The 19,486-nt window shown below is 44.2% G+C and overlaps 6 protein-coding genes across 6 annotated transcripts; 3 read left to right on the top strand and 3 right to left on the bottom strand.

Annotated features, from left to right (window-relative positions):
• The first annotated feature begins 938 nt into the window (after positions 1–938).
• On the top strand, positions 939–2,636 carry FA14DRAFT_78409 (uncharacterized protein). The gene is made up of 3 exons (XM_025502881.1): positions 939–1,066; positions 1,138–1,290; positions 1,362–2,636. The coding sequence occupies exons 1-3, from the start codon at positions 1,010–1,012 to the stop codon at positions 2,562–2,564; spliced, it is 1,413 nt and encodes a 470-aa protein (XP_025353129.1). The 5' UTR covers positions 939–1,009; the 3' UTR covers positions 2,565–2,636.
• Positions 2,581–8,396, bottom strand: FA14DRAFT_78406 (uncharacterized protein). The gene has a single exon (XM_025502880.1). It carries the CDS (start codon positions 8,111–8,113, stop codon positions 2,708–2,710), a length of 5,406 nt encoding a protein of 1,801 aa, XP_025353128.1. The 5' UTR covers positions 8,114–8,396; the 3' UTR covers positions 2,581–2,707.
• Positions 8,397–9,081: 685 nt separating this feature from the next.
• FA14DRAFT_149541 (PP2C-domain-containing protein) lies at positions 9,082–11,307 on the bottom strand. Its single transcript, XM_025497402.1, has 3 exons — positions 11,101–11,307; positions 10,808–10,874; positions 9,082–10,740 (listed from the first exon to the last, which is right to left on the bottom strand). Exons 1-3 carry the CDS (start codon positions 11,134–11,136, stop codon positions 9,341–9,343), a joined length of 1,503 nt encoding a protein of 500 aa, XP_025353127.1. The 5' UTR covers positions 11,137–11,307; the 3' UTR covers positions 9,082–9,340.
• A 217-nt stretch (positions 11,308–11,524) lies between these two features.
• On the top strand, positions 11,525–12,794 carry FA14DRAFT_137919 (putative TIF34-translation initiation factor eIF3, p39 subunit). Its single transcript, XM_025497044.1, has 2 exons — positions 11,525–11,575; positions 11,650–12,794. Exons 1-2 carry the CDS (start codon positions 11,573–11,575, stop codon positions 12,691–12,693), a joined length of 1,047 nt encoding a protein of 348 aa, XP_025353126.1. The 5' UTR covers positions 11,525–11,572; the 3' UTR covers positions 12,694–12,794.
• On the bottom strand, positions 12,782–14,511 carry FA14DRAFT_78349 (uncharacterized protein). The gene has a single exon (XM_025502879.1). The coding sequence runs from the start codon at positions 14,228–14,230 to the stop codon at positions 12,869–12,871; it is 1,362 nt and encodes a 453-aa protein (XP_025353125.1). The 5' UTR covers positions 14,231–14,511; the 3' UTR covers positions 12,782–12,868.
• A 256-nt stretch (positions 14,512–14,767) lies between these two features.
• On the top strand, positions 14,768–19,483 carry FA14DRAFT_162088 (uncharacterized protein). Its single transcript, XM_025499423.1, has one exon. It carries the CDS (start codon positions 14,793–14,795, stop codon positions 19,332–19,334), a length of 4,542 nt encoding a protein of 1,513 aa, XP_025353124.1. The 5' UTR covers positions 14,768–14,792; the 3' UTR covers positions 19,335–19,483.
• Positions 19,484–19,486: the final 3 nt, after the last annotated feature.

The raw sequence follows: 19,486 nt of genomic DNA, 5'->3' as shown, positions 1-19,486 counted from the left end.
TGTTAGCAGTCTTTCTAGTGCACAAGAATCAACTCAGGAAACACTGCCAAAGGAAATAAAAAGAACGCATACATTGTCATTCCAAAGGCATCGAGCATGCATGAACATCGAGACAGAATATATCATCAATGATCATGGCAAAGAATTTTTACAAAAGTACGAGAAGATCAAGGAGAAAGACATTCCAACAAAAAGTACTACCAACACTTTTCTTTTTGACAAATTGGTAAAAGCAGCTAATCAGCATGTCACTGCTGGAAAAGTTGCATTATGGCAAAACACCTTGCGCCTTCAAATAGCATTTTTGGTGTCGTACCCTAACAGGAAAGAAATGAAGACTCTGACCGCCAGTGATATCCATTCAAGTGGTCTGCCAATCATAGTCAGAGATTTCATCAATACAGTGCGTACTCATTAGTGCACAGGCTTAACAAAGCGCATACATTCTGACCATTTCTGCTTTTATAGAACGATCACAAACTTGGGATTAACAGTGTAAAGATAATGCAGTTCAAGCAGCATGAAGATCATGTAAAGAGTGAGTCGCAACACATCTTGCTTGCGATGGATGCGCTAACGTACATTTTGCCATTACGCAGTTTATTTGAACAGTTCATCGGGCGGCACTTCTCTACGCTCACAAGATTCTAACAACAAGTCAAACACAAATTTAGCAACTATCTTGAGAATGAAGGTATCGATCAGATTTATGAACTGCAACCAAAAGCACAGTAAAGATTTTCAAAATGGTGTGCGAGGTGTGTCTTGTGCTGCCTTACCTATTCATTTCGAAGAAAATGATGAGCTGACGTCTGAACAATTTACAGATCGCTTCTATACTGACCTTTGTTCGTCAAGCACAGCTCCTGTGATCAAAACCTTGCTGGAACGCTGTATGCGCCTGTTCTTGAACACATACCTTATCACGAAGTTCAAATCTTCTCTTTTCCAAACTCAAGCGAACGAAAAGACCAACACAATTCCGCAAATCGAGCAGCTTGTTGAAGCAATGACATCAATCACTTTGGAGAACAAGCAAAATGGAAGATTACAAAAGGCATTTTCGGTGAGATCCTCTTCAGAGAAATTTTGCAAGGTATCGGTACGCTGATCTATACCTAATCTAAAATTTCACAGCTTCTTTCAGACATCGTTAAGGTTAAAGAAGGCGCAATCCCAGATTTCAGCCATTCTGATTCGACAAAGTCGCATGCTGAACATCAGAATGCTAGATGGATTTATCAGACAGCTCTGATGCGAGGTGATTGGCAGATGAGAAAAGAAGATTCAGTAAGACTTCTGAGACTGCATTCGGAACGTTGTCACAATCTACTTACACATCTTGCCGCCTGTCACGCCAGAATAATCGTATTGCCAACAATCCCGGACAGGAAAAATCTCTTCACAATGCTCCGCATGTGATTATTAAAGAAAATGGCAAGTTCCCGAAGGCCAAAAAGGCAACAACGAGAAATGAGAATCAAGATGAGACCATGGAAGAAGTTCCATCTCAAGCACAGTCTCGAGATTCATCTCAAGTATCGTTTCAAATTCCACCTCAAGTATCGTCTCGAATTCCACCTCAAGTATCTTCTCAAGATTCATACCAAGATTCTTTACGGGCTTCATCTCAAGTATCGTTTCATTCTCAAATTCCGAATCAAATCCTATCTCAAGTTTCACACCAAAATGCATCTCAAATTCCATGCCAAAATGCATTTCAGGTTCCAAATCAAGATTCTGTTCAAAGTTTCCCGCGAGATGCAAACTACAGGGTACAGGCTTCTTCTTCGTCCTCAAGAAGAGTAAATACTTTCGCAATTGAGGAAAACTCTGAAACTTTCAATCGTGCGTCCCATTTCTGTACATCGGGCAATTCGTTCATTGCGGAAGAAGAGATTATAGACACCGGCTCGAATAGTGCTCCTTTGTATCCGCATGCTTCCCAGAGAATGATCCAATTCGGTAGTAGCAGCCTGGATGTAGAGGATGAAGAGGTTGTTGCTGCAACTGCAGCGGCCGAAATTCTTGCAAGTTTCAGATTGACGGCCAGTCACGGTAACAAAAGGTGCGCAAAGACAAAAAGTTCATCAAACAAGCAAAATACTAATTCAAACAATACTGCAAATTTACCTTCAAATCAGGATAAGAATCTAAAATCAAGCTTTTCAAAAGTGAAACAAATCCCTGACGGAGCAACAAGTGTGAATACCTCAAGTAAACCAACAACAAATAATACACAGAGATGGAAATCAAATAACAAACAAAAAGATGCATCAAAAAATCCACCAGTCGAGATCAATTCTTCCAAATCTACTGAAACGCATCAAACACGCAAGCAGTCCGACTCTCAAGAGACTGCAACAAAAGGAAAATCCTGGCAAAATGCCATTGACGTGGATAATTTTGTGGCAAAAGGATCTTGCTGGCAAAAAGCCATCGATGTGGATGAAATTAATGAGATTGAATTGACTGAAGAAGTTCGTCAAAGTCCAAAAAACCGAAGTTTTGCGCTCAAGGGTAAAGATGTGCGCGTCAAAAAGGAAGTAAAGCAAGAAAAATAAGTTCGATGCATCGCACAAACGATATTAATGAGGTTGAAAAGATACGATTGAGAGAGAATTGATGCGATAGATGCTGATGATTGATACAATGTAAAATAAAAGCGTTAAAGAATCAAGAAAAGAAAATAGTACATAAGCGACCATTATGGTATGGAGGAAACGGCTTCCATAGCTTGTTCCACGGACATGTTCAAGATTGACAGTCCCATCTGAACATCAGTGTTGCTCTCTGCAGACTCTTTATGTGTATCGTCTGCTTGAACAAAAGGTATTGCCTTCTCGAGCCATTCGTGCAAAGGATGCAAGAAGCTATCCTTGATCTTACTCACAATATCTGCATCACGTATTCCGGTGAGATTATTGTGGTCCTTTGTCAGCACTAGATAGATAAAAGATGTTGTCTCACTAATCTTAGGTGCATGATCGTCCAAGTAGGATTTGATGAGTCCGATCACCACACCTTTCGGCCTTGGTTCGCCTGCTTCTTCCACATTCGGAAGTACTTCAGCTCCGTCGCTTAGAGAGAAGACTTTAGTGGCGAATGAATGAATGAAGCTTTTCTGCGCAAAGATAATTGGTTGACCTGTATTGCCATCGCTATTTTTGATGCGATCGAGATCAGAAGAGATCAATTGACGTGCAAGACCAATTGCAGCTGCACTCAATTGAGGATAAGGCGATTCGCACATGAGATCACGAAGTAGCTCACGTCCAATTTCAGGCTCAACCAAGCTTTGCAAGACCGTTTGAACGATTCGAAGACTGATGTGACGGGCCATTGGTCTAGGTGATAAAGCTGAATGAGATGAAAGGACTTGAACGAAGATGATTGCCTCTTCAGAAGATAATAACCCCTCTTGTGTGCCTTCTGATCCTTGACTCATCGCTCGAATACACCAGATCGCCCACGTAAGCGCAATGTCAGGAAGATGGACAGTACCACCGAGAGATTGCGAGCCATCTTGACTAGTGGTAGCGGGTATATTCGAGCCCAGGCATGCGACCAGCATGCCCATGGATCTTTGCAAGCTCTTCAGTCCTTCTTTTGCAGTCCATTTGATCGGATCATTGCCTTCATTGCTGATGTCAGGGGCGCGGGCAAGGAGATTGACATGCAATATGAAAGCTCCCATCGTCTTTGCTGCAGCGGAGACCGAGCTGTTTGCACCTATCAATTCACTGTCTTCATTTGAGGTAGCAGTCTCTGACGGGTTCGTATCAACTTGACGTTTTTGGCGATCGAATGCTAAAGATTCATTATCGATCTTAAGGTCTCTTACCAATCCATCCAACTGTTTCCATGCTTGCGAAGACAATGCTTCAATAGTGGGCCTTATGCGTTTTGGCGGCGATTCTTTGCTCGATGGTTCGATCTTATATCTAGGGAACCATTGGTAAAAGTAATGATCGGAGAGATGGATCTCGTTGTGAGATTGCGGCATTTGTGGCAGAAGCACAATCATTGACGTCAAGAGTAAAGCTGATGACAATTCGAGTACTTTATCTTGCATTTCGCCTTCCATCCCTTTTGCCCAATTTGTAGTATCGCGCAAAAGAGCAACGAGACTGATTACGATTTCGCATGCCGCTCTCTCTGCTTGCCCAATCGACAACTCAGATGTAGAGCTTTTGCGATCTGACCTCAAGGAGAGAAGATCATCACTTGAAGACACGGGTGGATAAGGAGATGGACTTGCACCAGTGATACCCACAGATTGTGGCAGGTCAACTTGGAGAGCTCCTTTCACACATCGTGGGACAAGTTGAACGAGTGGCTGAATAAATTGAATCGGTTTTTTCGTCTTGATTCGTGGCATCACCTTTGCGATCACATGCAAGAGCCCGGCAAGCTCCAATGCGGCCGACCAGAGCGCAACCTGTTGTTTACTACTGCCACTTATACTGGTCATCTGAGGTAAAGCTATCCGAAGATCTTTTGTTTGACTTTGCTCTGAAGGTGATTCAGCCGAATCGCTATTCTTGTCAGGTGATGTCTCCATTTGTGACTGTTTACCTTGAAGCGGTCTTTCACCCAAAACTTCCATCCTTTCTTGTACGGCCATATAAATCTCTCTTGGGCTACAATGTTGAGCAAACAAGTCGAATGTAGCCATTGCCAATCCACGGAGTGTGATTGATTCTTCTGCTTCTTCTGAAGCAGTAAAAGGTGCCGGCAATCCAACTGTCTCGATTGGGATCAAACCCAAAGCTGGACTTAAAGCATTAAAGATTTCAAACGAAAGAGGCGTGACGAGCTCTTCAACGACATGTTTACCTTTTCTTGATGCACATTGCAAAGAGTTTGAAATGTCCAAAAGAAGCGTTCGCGTTTGTGCCAACAGCCCCTCATGCCTTCCATCATAAGTGGTCTGAATATCACTGAACCTTTTCTCCATCTGTGGTGAGGAAATTCCGGAGCGTGAAAGAGGTGAACTTGCAGCACTGGAGCGTTGAGAAGCTTTACTCAAATGAATAATATCATGCAATGTTCTTTGCAATGAATCAATCAATTGTTTGAGATTGTCATTATGAGGCGATTCTTCTTTTAATGCAACAGTAGAAAGGTTTGAGGGAGCACGAATCTCTGTCCCATGAGCGCCTTCAACAACCGTATCTTCGCTTGAATATCTCGCTCTATTCGTGACCAAAGTTCGTCCCCGTGGCTTTTCTTCCGCTTCTTCACCACTGGCTGGTACGTTCACCGTCGATGTCTTTGTATCCACGTTTTCCTCAACCTGACCTTCTACAAGTGTAGGGCTTTGCGGAACGCTGACGGAGTCTAAAGGCGAAGTGGGCCATGCTTTGATCTGCATAGAAGCAGAATCGCGAGTCCTTCTTCTTGCACGCCTCGAATTTTGTTGACTGCCATCTCCTCCTTTGCCATGCAGACCTTCAACATTAACATGTAGACCTTGTGATTGTTTTCTATCATCCAATTCATGACTTTCAAGCGTACCACCGACACTGAGTGCTTCACGTATGATTGGTACAGCTCTTTCATCTGTGACCTGTATGTATACTTTTGCCCTCTTTTGAATCCCACGAGAGCTTCTTGTACGTGTGCGTGAAGCAGGCCTAGAGGTAGAAGGAGATCTGTTGGGCATCCTTGGGAACGGTTGCTGCGATGGCGCACTTGATTCAACTGAGCTTGTCGATGAGCTGTGGCCTCCGTTTCCAGGCAAACCTGGACCATCTGATGGAAGTACGTCACTTGATTCATTTATCGGTTCTTCGATCACAGTGACATGTTTGCGACCATCAGATTGTCCAGAACGTGATGATCCGGTATGCCTGCGTCCTCTTTGATCTTCAGAGGCAGAAGGCCCTTCATTTTCGCTGACATCGTGTGACATTGCACCAGCCGATGAGTTTGCTCGCGATCTTGTTATGGATGCATGCGAATTTGAATGATTGGTATACGGCGATTGCAGATTGCCATAGTAGGAAGATGCTCGTGAGACTGCTTGACGAATCATTGATTGCGGTTGTCGAGGGAACCTGATGATCAAATGGAACGCAAGACAGCGCATCGAACCATCTTTGCTTGGCATTGTGGGTGCATGTGCTCGTTCTCGAGATTGCGCAGGTGAAGATGCGCTTCTTCTATATTGTGGTCGTGTATCAGGTGAATTTGTCTTGCCATATGTGGCATATTCACGATTGACAGGAGCAGCGGGAGATTGACTAGGCTTTCTTCCGAAAGCGGCCATGATACTTTGTACGAGCGATAATTGACCTGATCCACCTTTGCCGTCTTTGTCATCCTTTTCATCAGGTAACTCAATCACACATTGAAATACTTGAACGTGTGCATAACCATCACTGCGTTCGTCCGTATTGGAATAGGTATGTGCGAAAAGAGGCGTTGAAGGGGTTGTGATGGCATCCAAGGACGTTCCGACTGCTTCTGCAAAAGCGGCACTGACAGAGGTTGTGGGTATTGTAGGCGTTTGTGGACCAAAGAAGCTGGACTTGGGTGTTTTTGCCATACCAGAATAATCAGGCCAAGTGTGATACAAAATACCTGCACAACGCAAACAATACTTGATAAACGAAACCACACGTTCAGGTGGCTGATTAGTCGGATTTAAGGCCACTAATGTTGTACTGGATAAGACGCTATTGCCATTTGTTAAACCGCCATGCAAAGAGCGAGAAGGCGATGGTGCTCTGGAATTGCTCGGCGTGGATCGACGTGAAGCAGAAACGGGAGTTGCAGCACCACTTGGCGATCCTTTTGCGTGGGTATCTGTTGCACTTTCGACCAACGGTAATCGGATAGAATGAGTTGGCTTAGAGGGTATAAATGTCGTACTTTTGAATTTCTTTGCCGTTCTATCAATCTGTCCCAACGACTTCTCTTGTTCTTTCACCATTTCCTCAAAACGTGCCATTCTTCGTTTGCCGTCCATATCTAGCAATGCCCCAATTTTGTCACGCATAGATGCATCTCCTATACTGGCAACCGCTCTTTGAGCACGAATTGACATGCCTCGCAAACTTGAATGAGAAGCACCGAGAGGGAATCTTGCTCCTGTCAAACAACGCAACATAGTCACACCACATGTCCAAGCGTCCACTTCAGGACCCATATACATAACCGATCCGGGAGGACTTGATAATGCTTTGACAATTTCTGGACAATGAAATGCTGGACTACCACAGCATGTGCTTAATTTCGCTTCACTCTTGCTGAAATGCGTTGCCAACCCGAAATCGAGAAGCTTGAGTTGTAAGGTTTGCGGATGTACAAGAATATTCTCTGGCTTGATATCTCGATGACATATTTGCAACGGAACATGAATCGCATGAACAGCTGATAGAAGTTGAGCTAGAATTCGTTCAGCAGCAGCAAGAGGTAGGATGTGTGGTTGAACAGGACAAAGGATTGGTAGCAAGGCTTCCAACGTAACGTATCCATCCAAATATTCCTCCACCAAATAGAAATGGCCTGGCGTTCGTATAGTCTCTTTGACAGTGACTAGGTTAGGATGCGGGGGTAGCTCAGCCAGTAAGGTGGGCTCTCGTAGTAGTCGTGTAGCGATCAATTGATGATGCGGAAAAAGGGCGGTATGTTTGATAGCTGTCAATTCCCCACTCTTGCAAGCGACAAAGACTGTTGAAAACTTTCCTCTTCCTAATGTTTTGGGCAATAAAGTGTAATCACAAATACCTCTGCTTAGCAGCATATCAGCACTGGGTACGTCCACTGGCTCGTACAACTTTGACTCAACCTCTTCCAATGCGGGTAAGATGTCCTCTTCTGTCCATGAGTCCGGTCTTGGCTTCTTGGAACTGGATCTAGCCCTTGATGAGACAGACGAGCTTCTAGGAGTGATCTTGCCTGAAGTAGAAGCATCTTCGCGTTCTTGCGGGAGAGGAGAAGATGAAGCATTTCCTCCTGGTTTAATTCTTCCTGCATCTGCTAATTTGAATACGGCCGATCCAGCTCCACGAGTTCGTTCCCATAGATCTTTTTCTGCTTGTTTTGCTGCTGCTCTTGCCCTTTCCTCCTCAGCCGTTCGCTGTCTCGGTGGAGGAGCTTGCATGACAGCTGCTTATTATACAGCCTGATGCGAGATGGGGAGATGAAGTTGTCCTTACCAGATGATCATGGTTCGGAAAATAACCGAAACGCAAAGAAGAGTGAGCCTGTGATGGTATAAAGGTGAGGTCGATTTGCGTGCGTTTCAATGATGCAATCGGGGCTCATCCAAAGGTTCGATTGTGAATTATGCCTCGGCTTCTCGCGGAAGCCGTAGGGTGAATGTTCAATACCGGATAATTAATTTGATTGCTTTCAGAACAGTCTTTTCTCCACTAAATTGTCGATCTTTGTTCTTCTTCTAGTCTTAATTTGACTCTTTACCGTTCTTGTCCCGTTCATTCGATAGAAGATTGCGGACTTGGAATTTGACCTTTTGGCTTTGGTTGTTCGGCTATGAATTGTTGTTGTTGTTTGGGTGCATGTACGATGTACCTGAAACAAGATAATGCAATTGACAAGTTTCGATAATAGTTTAGCCCCGTTCTGTGTGTGTGTTGAAATCTATTGTGTCATGTTGTTTGTTTTGAGTGATCCAGTCTGTGAATGCCTGTGATATCAATGACGAAATGAATCAATTACATATGCACATTCGAAAGAACAACACCCTGCCAGGGTACGTATGCCTGCGCAAGGTAAGTAGTAAAGATAAGAAAGTTACATGCATCTCCAGAGTCAAAAAAGCTCAATTGCTTATGCCGGCGCACCCATGCACACGCGTAAAGATATCCATCCCCACGCAAAAAGATAAGGAATATTAAGCGAAACTTAAACTCAGCATTTTCATCTTAACGGGTTTCCCGAACTCTTCTGGATGTCATATAATTCTAATTGCTACCATTACTATATTATCTCACAAGCCAGCTTATCTGATTGACTGCGCACAAAGATGAATTGAGTAAAAAGAGGCGGCACAACAGATCACCAGAGAGACAAAGACGGTTAAAGATAATTGAAAAGAAAAGAGAAAAGAAGGCTTGTTGTTGAAATATGAAAAAGAACGAAGAGGAAAAAAGAGGGCGATCATGGCAATAGAGAAAAGTCAAAAGAAGAAACTATTGCTGTCGACAAAAGAAAATCGATGGGAGAGAAAAAGGTAATGACACAATTAAACAAGCGCATACAGAAGAAAGGAATGATTGCGGCCGTCTATGCGGATCTTTGAAGCCCTTTTTTTTGGGGTGATGCATGGTGATTTGGGAAAGTTACTTCCCATTCAAACGTATTCGTATCAAGCAGAAGTAGAGCTGGTATCCTCGGTTGCATTGCTTCCTTCTGTGCTTGATCGAACTTCGTGTTCGCCTGCTTTTGTTGTAGATGCAGCTGATAAAGGTGATTCAACAATTTCTGGCTGATGTTCTAAATCTGGCCTGCCCGTTTGATTGTTCTCTTGTCTTTTGCTTGCCTCCTTTTCACCTGCTTCTTCCAATTCAGACACTTGTGCAGTTTGCATTTCCTCATCGCTGTCTTCATCTTGATCTACAACATGGGCCTCATAAACAACATCTCCATTTTCATCAGTTTGACTTCCAGGGCGGAAAACAATTCCCGCTCCTCCTAAAGCTCCGGCAAGTCCGCCGGGTAATCGTAATGTTGTTTGTTGACCATCCCTTTCATCATCTTCAGCTCCTGCACCGAGATTACCAGCCAAAGCAGATAAGACGCTACCGCCTCCCATTCCACCCAATCCGCCAACTGAAAGACCACTGTTGTTACTCTGTCCACTGAATACGGGTGCAATATCTTCTGGTGTTTCCCATCCCACATTTTTCTCTACGCGATCCTTAACCCATGCATACCATTCCTCCTTTGTTTTGCCGTTCAATAGAGCAACGATACAAATTGTCATATTATCACATCCAACCCCACCGATCTGGGAATCAGGCGCCAGACAACGATCTATTGCTTCTTCACAGATTGCCTTTAGCTCTTTTCCATTTGCGATTTGACGACGAACGAAATCTACAACTTGTTGACTGCTCAAACAATCCCAAATACCATCACATGCAAGCACCAAGAATTCTTCTTCGCCGGTAATGTCGTGATTGATGATTTCCGGATCAGCTGTAACGATTTGCTGTTCTGGTTCCAAAGAAAAGTTTTGCTTGAATTCGAAATCACCAATTGCACGGGACAATGCCAAATTACCGTTCACTCGGCCAAATTCAACGAAACCTCCGGCAGAAACGATACGTGCGTTTTCGGTCTTGTTGCCTGGTTTGTGATCCTGACTCATGGCTTTTGCTTCACCGGCAAGACCTAAAACGGAACGTGAATCACCTGCATTTGCAACGAGAATGCGTCTGGCGGTCTTTTCTTGCTTTGATTGTGTGTCGTCTGTTGGACCTGCTACGAGTAAAGCGACGACTGAAGTACATCCTGATGGATCATTTGCGAATGATGGGTTGGCTCGTAGATCTTCATCTGTTGCCAAGAAGGCTCTCTTCAAGGCTTCCTCGTACTTTCCACTTTTGTATTCCTCTGTTGCTGCTAATCTGGTATGTAGAGTATCTCCTGTGAATTTTGCAACAGTTGAACCTCCGTGTCCGTCATAAACACCGAAGAAGCTTGCCTTTTCGTCTCCCTTCTTTTCGTCCAAGTTCAACACTGTTGCATGCGCATCCTCCATACCTAGAAAATGGTATGTTGTTAGCATGGTGATTAAAATCAGTCTCCAAATTATCATCCTACTACTCACTAATCCGCCATCCTTGCATCTCTGAGATCGCATATACAAGCGTATCATCTTCGCCAAACAGTGTATGCTAGAAGAGAGAGAAACAATGGGTCAGCATAAAGGAATGCAAAAGAGAAATCACGAATCATTTGCATGTCTATTCGATCCATGAACCGTCAGACCGATAGGGTTTGCAGACTGGGCTTCGCAATGAGGAAGTCCTTTTCTCCATGGAATACCGCTCTCACATCTCCCTCCGTACGCAAGCAAATGCCGTTTTCACATCCACAAAGGCACTGAAACAAATTGCTTACCTTGTCCTTCACCGGTTCCGATAGAGTTTGACCCATGTTGAATGAATGGGTATGGGAAAAGAAAAGAAAGTGAAAAGACTAATGAAAATAAAGCCCGAAAGAAGGGCTTTTGATGATGGAGGCTGTTAATTAGAAAGGATTGCCGGATATCCAAGTCATCTCTGATCCGAGACTGAATAATCAGCACTGGCTTCAACACAATCGGGCTGTAGAGAATATACGCACACACGCACAATGATCTTTTGTATGCACGCCCTTGTTATGCGTGCGCAGCGCAAGCCTACTTTCTGTATTGCACACAATGCACAGTCATCTGAACGCAGGCCTAGATTTTGCCAAATTGAATCGCGCCATAAGAATGTTCAATTGAATAGATCACGTGGCATTTCTTCCTTTCCATCAGAAGATATCCACGACCAGCATACCTCTATATTTGCGCGCGCTTTTCTACCATCATCGATTTAGAGATAATATGGTAAGTACCTTTGGAATGGGAAATGTTTTTGACAATGCAGAATTGTTGACATTGCTCTCCTCTCTTCTCTCCAGCGTCCAATTCTACTTTCGGGACACGAACGGTCCTTGAATCAAATCAAGTTCAATCGGGAGGGAGATTTGCTATTCTCATGTTCAAAGGATAACGTCGTTAATGCTTGGTTTGCACACAATGGAGAAAGATTAGGAACTTATGAGGGAAATGGAGGTACTGTTTGGAGTGTGGACCCTGATCAATCATCTACCCTTTTGGTCACGGGTAGCGCTGCCAATGAGATGCGTTTATACGAAATTTCTACCGGAAAATGTCTTTACATTTGGGAATTCCCAACAGCCGTAAAGCGTGTTCAATTCTCATCAGAAGGTAATCAAGTTTTAGTGATCACCGAAGAACGTATGGGTCATCGTGGTTCATTACAGGTATTTGCAATCAATCGTGATCCTGAATCATGGACACAACAATCCAAAACACCCACGCGTACCATCACATTCAGTGGACGAAAAGCAACAGTTGCTGCTTGGGCACCATTTGATCAATACATCATCACCGGTCATGAAGGAGGCAAAGTTGCGCTATATTACCACGACGAAAAAGAGCCTGAAAGCGGTGTTGATGCCGAATTAGAGGAGAAATCCGTCGATGCACACCCAGGCTTCAATGTGACAGATCTACAGACCAGCGTTGATAAAACATACTTTGTAACAAGTTCCAAAGATAAATCAGCCAAACTGATCGACACGAAGAATCTAAATATCATCAAAACATACGAAACACAAACGCCCCTCAACAGTGCTGCCTTGCACCCCACAAGACCGATCGTAATCTTGGGAGGAGGACAAGAAGCAATGAATGTCACAACAACAAGTGCCAGACAAGGTAAATTCGAAGCAAGATTCTGGCACAAGGTGTTTGAAGAGGAATTGGCAGCTTTGCCAGGTCACTTTGGTCCGTTGAACACAATTGCAATCTCACCCACAGGAAAGTGTTATGCAAGTGGTGGTGAAGATGGATACATTCGTGTGTACTGGTTTGACAACTCTTTCTTTAACAGCAAGCTTTATGGTCCAGAATTAGAGGTGGGACCAGAGGATCAGTAAAGTGTTCTCACACAAAAATTGAGCGAACTCGCACGCTATCTGTACTAATATTATTACAAAAATGATCATACATATCATAAGACTGGAATAGACAATCTTGGATATGCTTTTTCTATTGCGCTGTAGCTGTACGTAAGTCTATTAGATAGGGAAGAGAGATAAAGTCAGTAGACAATCATAGCAAACATGATTTTATGCGATACACACCTTTGGCAATCTCTTTATCCTTGTCTTTGGCTTCCTCTGCTCCTTCTGCAACGTCCAATCGTTCCATACCCAAACCTAATTCCTCTTCCTCTCCTTCTGCAGCATCATCAAATTCATCATCATCCTCGGCATCGCCTTCACCGGCCGCGGTGGGTTCATCAATGACGAAATGACTACGTTCCATATCTGTCAATCTTTGCGTTGCCATCTTTAAACTTTCTTCTGCATCTGTTAAATCGGCAGAAGGTGCTGAAGGTGCGGGCGTAGAGGGTTGAGCTCCTTTCGCTCGCATTTCTTCACCACGTAATATTTCTTCTCGTCCGAAAGCAGGTCTTGGTCCTGATCTTGTTTCTCGTCCGGTCACCTTTCCTGCTCTATCTGTCACCTCGCCCCACAATCCTCCAAGAAGACCTTTGACACGCTTCCTCGTTGCATCACCACCTCCACCACCAGTCACTGCAACGGCAGCCAGTGTTGCCAATGCATCCCTTGCGCTCTCTTGGGGCGGTGGAGGTGGAACGAGGTAGAAAGAGGATGGAAGATCTGTATCGAAGAATGTCTCCAGCAAAGGTGAAGAATGCACCAAAGCTTTAAACTTTTCCAACGTAAGAAAAGGTTCGTCAAAAGCTTCGTCTTCATCGATGAAAGGTGTCGTTCTTGGCGGTGCGGTATACTCTTCTTCGGTAATCTTGTTTGCACGATCTGCAGCAATCTCAAACAAAGCATCCAAGCCTCTGTTTAACTCACTCTGCCACTCTTCGTCTGTTGGTTTTAGTGGTTCGACATTCTTCTCTGCCCATTCTTGTGCTTCAGAACTAGGTGATTCAGGATCAACGCTGCTCGGGGGCTCCAATTTGGACAGCGATTCACCAAGCATATCCTCCAATTCTTTTGCGATTGCACTTCTGGGTCTTCCGGCAACGTAAGTGACATATCGCAGAGAGGGAAAGCGTCTTTCGTATATGAAATTCAATCGTGCCAATTTCGCATCAGCCTCTGTATCTGACGTATTTGCTTTTTGTTCTTTTTCACTTTCACTGCTCATTGTGCCCGTTTTTGCACCAATCCTTGGATGTCCTCCCAACAGGATTACTTTATCCTCATCTGGCCATCCTGGCTCTTCATCTATACAGAATCTTGCAACGTCCAACAAACCTTCATACGAATCCGGTCGATCAGATTCGGGTAAAGAGACGATTGCTTCTTGACATTCTATCGCTAATCGTTCTAATTGTTTCTTTGTTCGTAGTTCCAACAATCGTGTGAAAAGAGGAGAAAGAGATGTTGCTTGTGATTCAGGCAATGCTTGTGGTGATATTAGCGTTTGCATTGTGTGTGTCTGTCAAATGATGGCATATGGTCATGAGGAGGATGTATGCATTTATACGTGTACGGCACACAAGATGTTCAAGCTTTAATTCTAAACGCTCAGATCACTCTGCGTCTAGTTGGACAAGAATTATATCCTAAATCAAAAAGACAGAACAAAAAGAAGGAGAACTCCTCTTTGTACAAATGAGTGGGGTTCTTTGCTGCCGGGGAGTAGGTCATGAATGATGCAATACGTATCACATATATCGAAGCATTTATGCAAATCAATTGTTGTACAATTCCCCTCGACCTGTAACATTGATTGGGATGGCCAAGACGGTCCTCCGTCTCTTTGACGCGTTTATGCAATTCCCCCTTTTAAAGTCAGTCCTGTCCTTTGATTCCCTTGTGCGCTAAAGTGTCGCATTTGGCTCATTACAGGGGTTGTCATCTTTTTGTCTGCAGGAAGCGGGCTAAAGTGCCCCGTGTTAGAGTATATACTCCGAAACAATAACACAATCAATTATTCTCTTCCAAGTAAAGTCTTTTTCTCAAAACCATCATTAACAGCCATTGCTCAAATGGCAGATCAAAGTCCTGCTCAGCCCAAAAAGGGTGACAGCGTTCAATCACGCGAAGGAAGTGATGGTACAATTGGTCCAGGTTCAGCTTTGAGTAATAGAAGTTTGCCTACACCGCAAACAAGACAAAGCAGAAAGCCATCTTTAGGTCCAAGAGATCCATCTGCAACGATGTCTTTTGCTCCTTCTGAATTGGATGCAAGTGGTTTAAGTGCAACAGATTATAGTTCAGGAGAAGAACAAGAAACAAGACAACGTTCTTCTACTCTAAACACAAATGATGCCGCAAGTATATCGCACGGTATTCGAAGACCATCTATCGCTACAGGTGCACAAAGTCAAGCTTCTATCACTCCTTCTGCTGCCGGAAAAGGAAAACGTAGAGCTTCTAATTACACAAAAGGAGGCGAATCAAAGGAAAGAGGAAGCCGTAACGATCGTGATGTGAGCAGAAGTAGACGTAAAAGTCGTGATTATAACAGAAACGATGAGGACGAAGATGAGATCAGCGGTAGATATGGACCAATGGATGATGAAGATGATGAAGTACATCATATCGATCGTGGTGAACAACTTGTCCGTCGCAGAATGAAGGCTAGACAAAAGGAAAAAGCATTGAAGCTCAAAGCTGAAAAAGAGAAACAACAATTGGCACGTTTGCAAACTGCACAACAACAACAGCAAGGTGTTCCACAGCCGTTAAGTCCCAGGACACGACCAACGAGCAAACAACTGATTGCACCTATGCCAGCTTCACCTTCTCCGCAACTGGAAAGGGAAGGTAGGCCAACGCATATCAATTTACCTGCTCCAGATTTTGCAGCAAGTGCATCTGTACCTCCTTCTGCTGTATCTTCTCAAGGACCACTCAGTCCTGGAATGCGTGGTCCGATCAATTATCCATCGCCACATTCCCACATCCGACGTCCTGGCATTCGTGCATCCGTTGCAGAGCCTTCAGGTGCTGGTCGTAGAGTGAGTGGAGTGAGCACAGCAAACTACAGTAGCACGATCGGTGCTGCACGTAGTCCTTCCATTCCTCATCACGGTCAGACTGGCGATGTATTCTCAGAAGCTGCTGCAAGTGAAGCAGGCACGAGTTTACGGGAAGGTGAGAGTGTTTTTGCAGAAGAGCAGGATGAAATTCGTGATACAATTGGAGGTCTGCCGCAAAATATGGGCATTCCACGATCTGATGCTGGCCGTGGGGAAGAAGATTTGGGCGAAGAAGCTCAGCCTGCGGAAGAAGAAGATGAAGAAACGCCGAACGTTGATGGTGATGATGACGATGAAGGGGAGGATACATCGGGCGATGCAGGTGACACAGGAAGCGATGCTGATGTTGAGTACACCCTGAAAGATCGTCAAGATGCAATCAATATCGAACATCCTTTCGGTTTGCCGATCTGGAAGCCAGCTTTGTACAAGAAATCAAGAAGTGTAACGCGAAATGCCGAAAATGCTCTGCATTCCATACCCAGCGCAGCAGCTGAAAGACATTTGCTGCCAGCCAATCTTCTCTGGACAATATTTGCTGGCTTGTGGCTCAGTATCATCTGCTTCGTCTTGGCAATTCTGCTCAATCTTTTACCTCTTGGCGGTGGCAAGTATGCTCGAGTGATTTGGGAGTTGGGAGGATACCTATTCTGGCCATTCGGAAAGTATGTAGAGTGCGAAGTTGGTCCGGATAGCAAAGAACGTTTAATGGAATATGTAGCAGATGAAATTGGAAATGAGGAAACGAATGATACCGCAACAAATCAAGCACCTGAAGATTCTTACGAAAACAACTTCACGCCCGTAGCCGCACGCTTCCCACATGATCATACTCATACCGTGCCATTTAACTCACGTCCTGCTTCAAGTCTTGCGCTCACAACGCATGATACGATCAGGCCGGGTGATACAATCGCTGCTTACCGTGTACTGGAAGAACAGAAACAGAGTAGCGGATCTGGATCCTCGCGTGAAGAGCAACAAAATTTGAATAATGATGAAAGCACATCTACTGCAGCTGGAAAGAGCTATGGTGCAACAAAAGACTTGGAAGAAGGAATGATTGAATATAGCGAAACTGAACGTATACGACAAGAGTTGGACATCTATGGCTACGTACATGATGATCAAGGCAATGATGTTGGCCGAGCAAAGCGAATCTTAGGAACGATTGCATATGGTTTTGCATTTTGGCTCATCATCGGACCGTTGATGGGCTTGATCTGCTTGGCTTGCTGGGGTACTGTGTTCCCAATTCCTATGGCCAAGCTCAATTGGGTTTTATTGAAGGATCTAGCACGAAAGCCGCTCGCTCTACGTTTCAGAAGCGCTCCTCGTATTGATACTACAACGGTTGATCAAAGTAACAGAAACGGATCGGAATCAACACCTCTTCTAGGACACAAACGTAGCATTCTGCAACAGCTCAAAGCGGGCGAACCTGCGCCTCAAACGGCAAAATTGAGTCGTGATGGCCGTTTGGTACGACGCAGCAGAATTCTAGTTTGCACGTATAGAGCAATGGGTTTGCAATACTACAAGTATACCGTAGGAGGTGTCAATATTTTGTTCATCAACACTTTGCCGTTTGTCTTTTTCACAATCTTTGACTTCTTCTTCGTTGAGCCTTATGTGGAACACCATCATCTTCATACTGGCTTTTTGGCACTTATCGGAAGCAAAGGTGCAATGTTTATCTTTGCTTTGGGTAGTGTTATCCCTTTAAGTTATTTCATTGGGATGGCTGTTGCCTCGATCAGTGCGCAAAGTAGTATTGGAATGGGAGCGGTGATTAATGCAACTTTTGGTTCGATTGTTGAAATTATTCTTTATGCTATTGCATTGACGCAAGATAAGGCAAGGTTGGTCGAAGGAAGTATTGTTGGTTCTATTTTGGCGGGTGTCTTGCTCATGCCGGGTGTATCGATGTGCTCTGGGGCCATGCGTCGTAAAGAACAACGATTCAATGCGCGATCGGCAGGTGTTACAAGTACAATGTTGATCATGGCAATCATTGGTATTTTGACTCCTACGTTGTTCTATCAAATTTATGGAACTTTCCAACTTACTTGCAAAGGCTGTCCAGCGGATACTTTACCAGGAGAGGCATGGACGTGCAAGCGCTGTTTCTACGAGCATGTTCCTCCGGCAACAGATCCTTTCTACCAAGACAATGTCAAAGGTCTCATGTATACGTGTACAGTCGTTTTGGTTTTATCTTATGGTATTGGTTTATGGTTCTCCTTACGTACCCATGCGTCACAAATTTGGCAGAATCCTCAACCACAACCTGTTTTGGCCAATACAGCGACCTTGCAAAATGCACCAGGTGCATATCCTGTACCCAACTCAGCCTCCCAACACATGGCACCTGGACAACATATTTTGCATAGCCTTGCACAAAATGCAAATTTGACTCAAAACCAACGGATGAGTATGTACAAGCGTATTATTCCTTCAGGTGTTTTACAGCAAATCCTACCAACATCCAATAACAGGGCCACTTCAGGACAAAGTCAAACCGTTCGATCAAATCAGAGTAGAAATACGATCTTCAGTGAAGCTGCTCGCGATGAAAGTGAACATGGACATGGTAATCAAGCATTCGTTCCACCGCCATTGCAATTGCCCGATACGTTATCTGCTGAAGATTATGAACGTGCTGCTACAGCTGCAGTTGCAACAATTGCTGTTGGTCAACAGGCAAACAATCCCAATCAAGGTTCGATTCGATTCGCAGATGGTGCAACAGCACGCATGAATAGAAAAGCAAGCGGACAGGTCCATGATCATGGATCTAGACAAGGATCTCAGGCGCAACCGCTCCCTGTCAGTCATGCAGGACAAGGTCAAGAACCACCAATCCCACAAAATGAAGCTGCAAGTGGTGGTCATGGAGGACATGATGCACCTTCATGGACACGTGGAACATCTTTGTTTGTCTTATTATCATGCACTGTCCTCTACGCAATCATTGCTGAAATCTTGGTGGATGCAGTGGATGTGGTTCTAGACGGCTCAGGATTGGACATCAAGCTCTTGGGTGTGACCCTATTCGCTCTGGTACCAAACGCAACCGAATTCATGAATGCAATGTCATTCGCCATCAACGGTAATATTGCATTATCCATGGAAATCGGAAGTGCGTATGCATTGCAAGTTTGTCTTATTCAAATCCCTGCCATGGTGGCTTTCAGTGCATTCTATCAAGCGAGAGGAAGTCACGACAATGATATCAATAGCACATTCACACTCATTTTCCCACGCTGGGATGTGATTGCGATCATTTTTGCGATTTTCTTACTCACATATACATACATCGAGTCAAGATCAAATTATTTCCGTGGCTCTTTATGTCTTTTGAGTTATATCGTTCTCATTTCCGGTTTCGTCTTTGCGCCGAATACAGGGGATCCAGAATCGCCAGTAGAAGATCGTCCTGATCTATTTCGTGCATTAGGATTTGGTGGTTTGCAAAAACCAATTTTGGATTTACCTTGGCATACATACTTTGAAGCATTATACAACAGTCTTTGGACAAAGTAGACAATCTTCGCCCTTCACATTTATACCTTACCTCTTATTTTATGTACAATCAGCTCTCTTTCCTAGATCGCAAAATTTTGTGTGAGCATTTATGCCACACTTGCAGGCTACCTAATTCCTTTCAACGACTTTTAATGATTGATGATGTTTTA

The sequence above is a fragment of the Meira miltonrushii genome (genome assembly GCF_003144205.1).
Source record: "Meira miltonrushii strain MCA 3882 unplaced genomic scaffold FA14scaffold_4, whole genome shotgun sequence".
Lineage (NCBI taxonomy): Eukaryota > Fungi > Basidiomycota > Exobasidiomycetes > Exobasidiales > Brachybasidiaceae > Meira > Meira miltonrushii.
The sequence above is the reverse complement of the archived record's forward strand: the minus strand, read 5'-3'. Positions and strand labels throughout refer to the sequence as shown.

Coding starts and splice junctions, on each gene's coding strand:
- FA14DRAFT_78349 (XM_025502879.1), bottom strand. CDS start 14,230: ATGCAAACGCTAATATCACCACAAGCATTGCCTGAATCACAAGCAACA.
- FA14DRAFT_149541 (XM_025497402.1), bottom strand. CDS start 11,136: ATGGGTCAAACTCTATCGGAACCGGTGAAGGACAAG. Junction 10,875..11,100: donor CGGAACCGGTGAAGGACAAG/GTAAGCAATTTG, acceptor TCTCTCTTCTAG/CATACACTGTTTGGCGAAGA. Junction 10,741..10,807: donor GATGCAAGGATGGCGGATTA/GTGAGTAGTAGG, acceptor ACCATTTTCTAG/GTATGGAGGATGCGCATGCA.
- FA14DRAFT_162088 (XM_025499423.1), top strand. CDS start 14,793: ATGGCAGATCAAAGTCCTGCTCAGCCCAAAAAGGGTGACAGCGTTCAA.
- FA14DRAFT_78406 (XM_025502880.1), bottom strand. CDS start 8,113: ATGCAAGCTCCTCCACCGAGACAGCGAACGGCTGAGGAGGAAAGGGCA.
- FA14DRAFT_78409 (XM_025502881.1), top strand. CDS start 1,010: ATGACATCAATCACTTTGGAGAACAAGCAAAATGGAAGATTACAAAAG. Junction 1,067..1,137: donor GATTACAAAAGGCATTTTCG/GTGAGATCCTCT, acceptor AAAATTTCACAG/CTTCTTTCAGACATCGTTAA. Junction 1,291..1,361: donor AGATGAGAAAAGAAGATTCA/GTAAGACTTCTG, acceptor CTGTCACGCCAG/AATAATCGTATTGCCAACAA.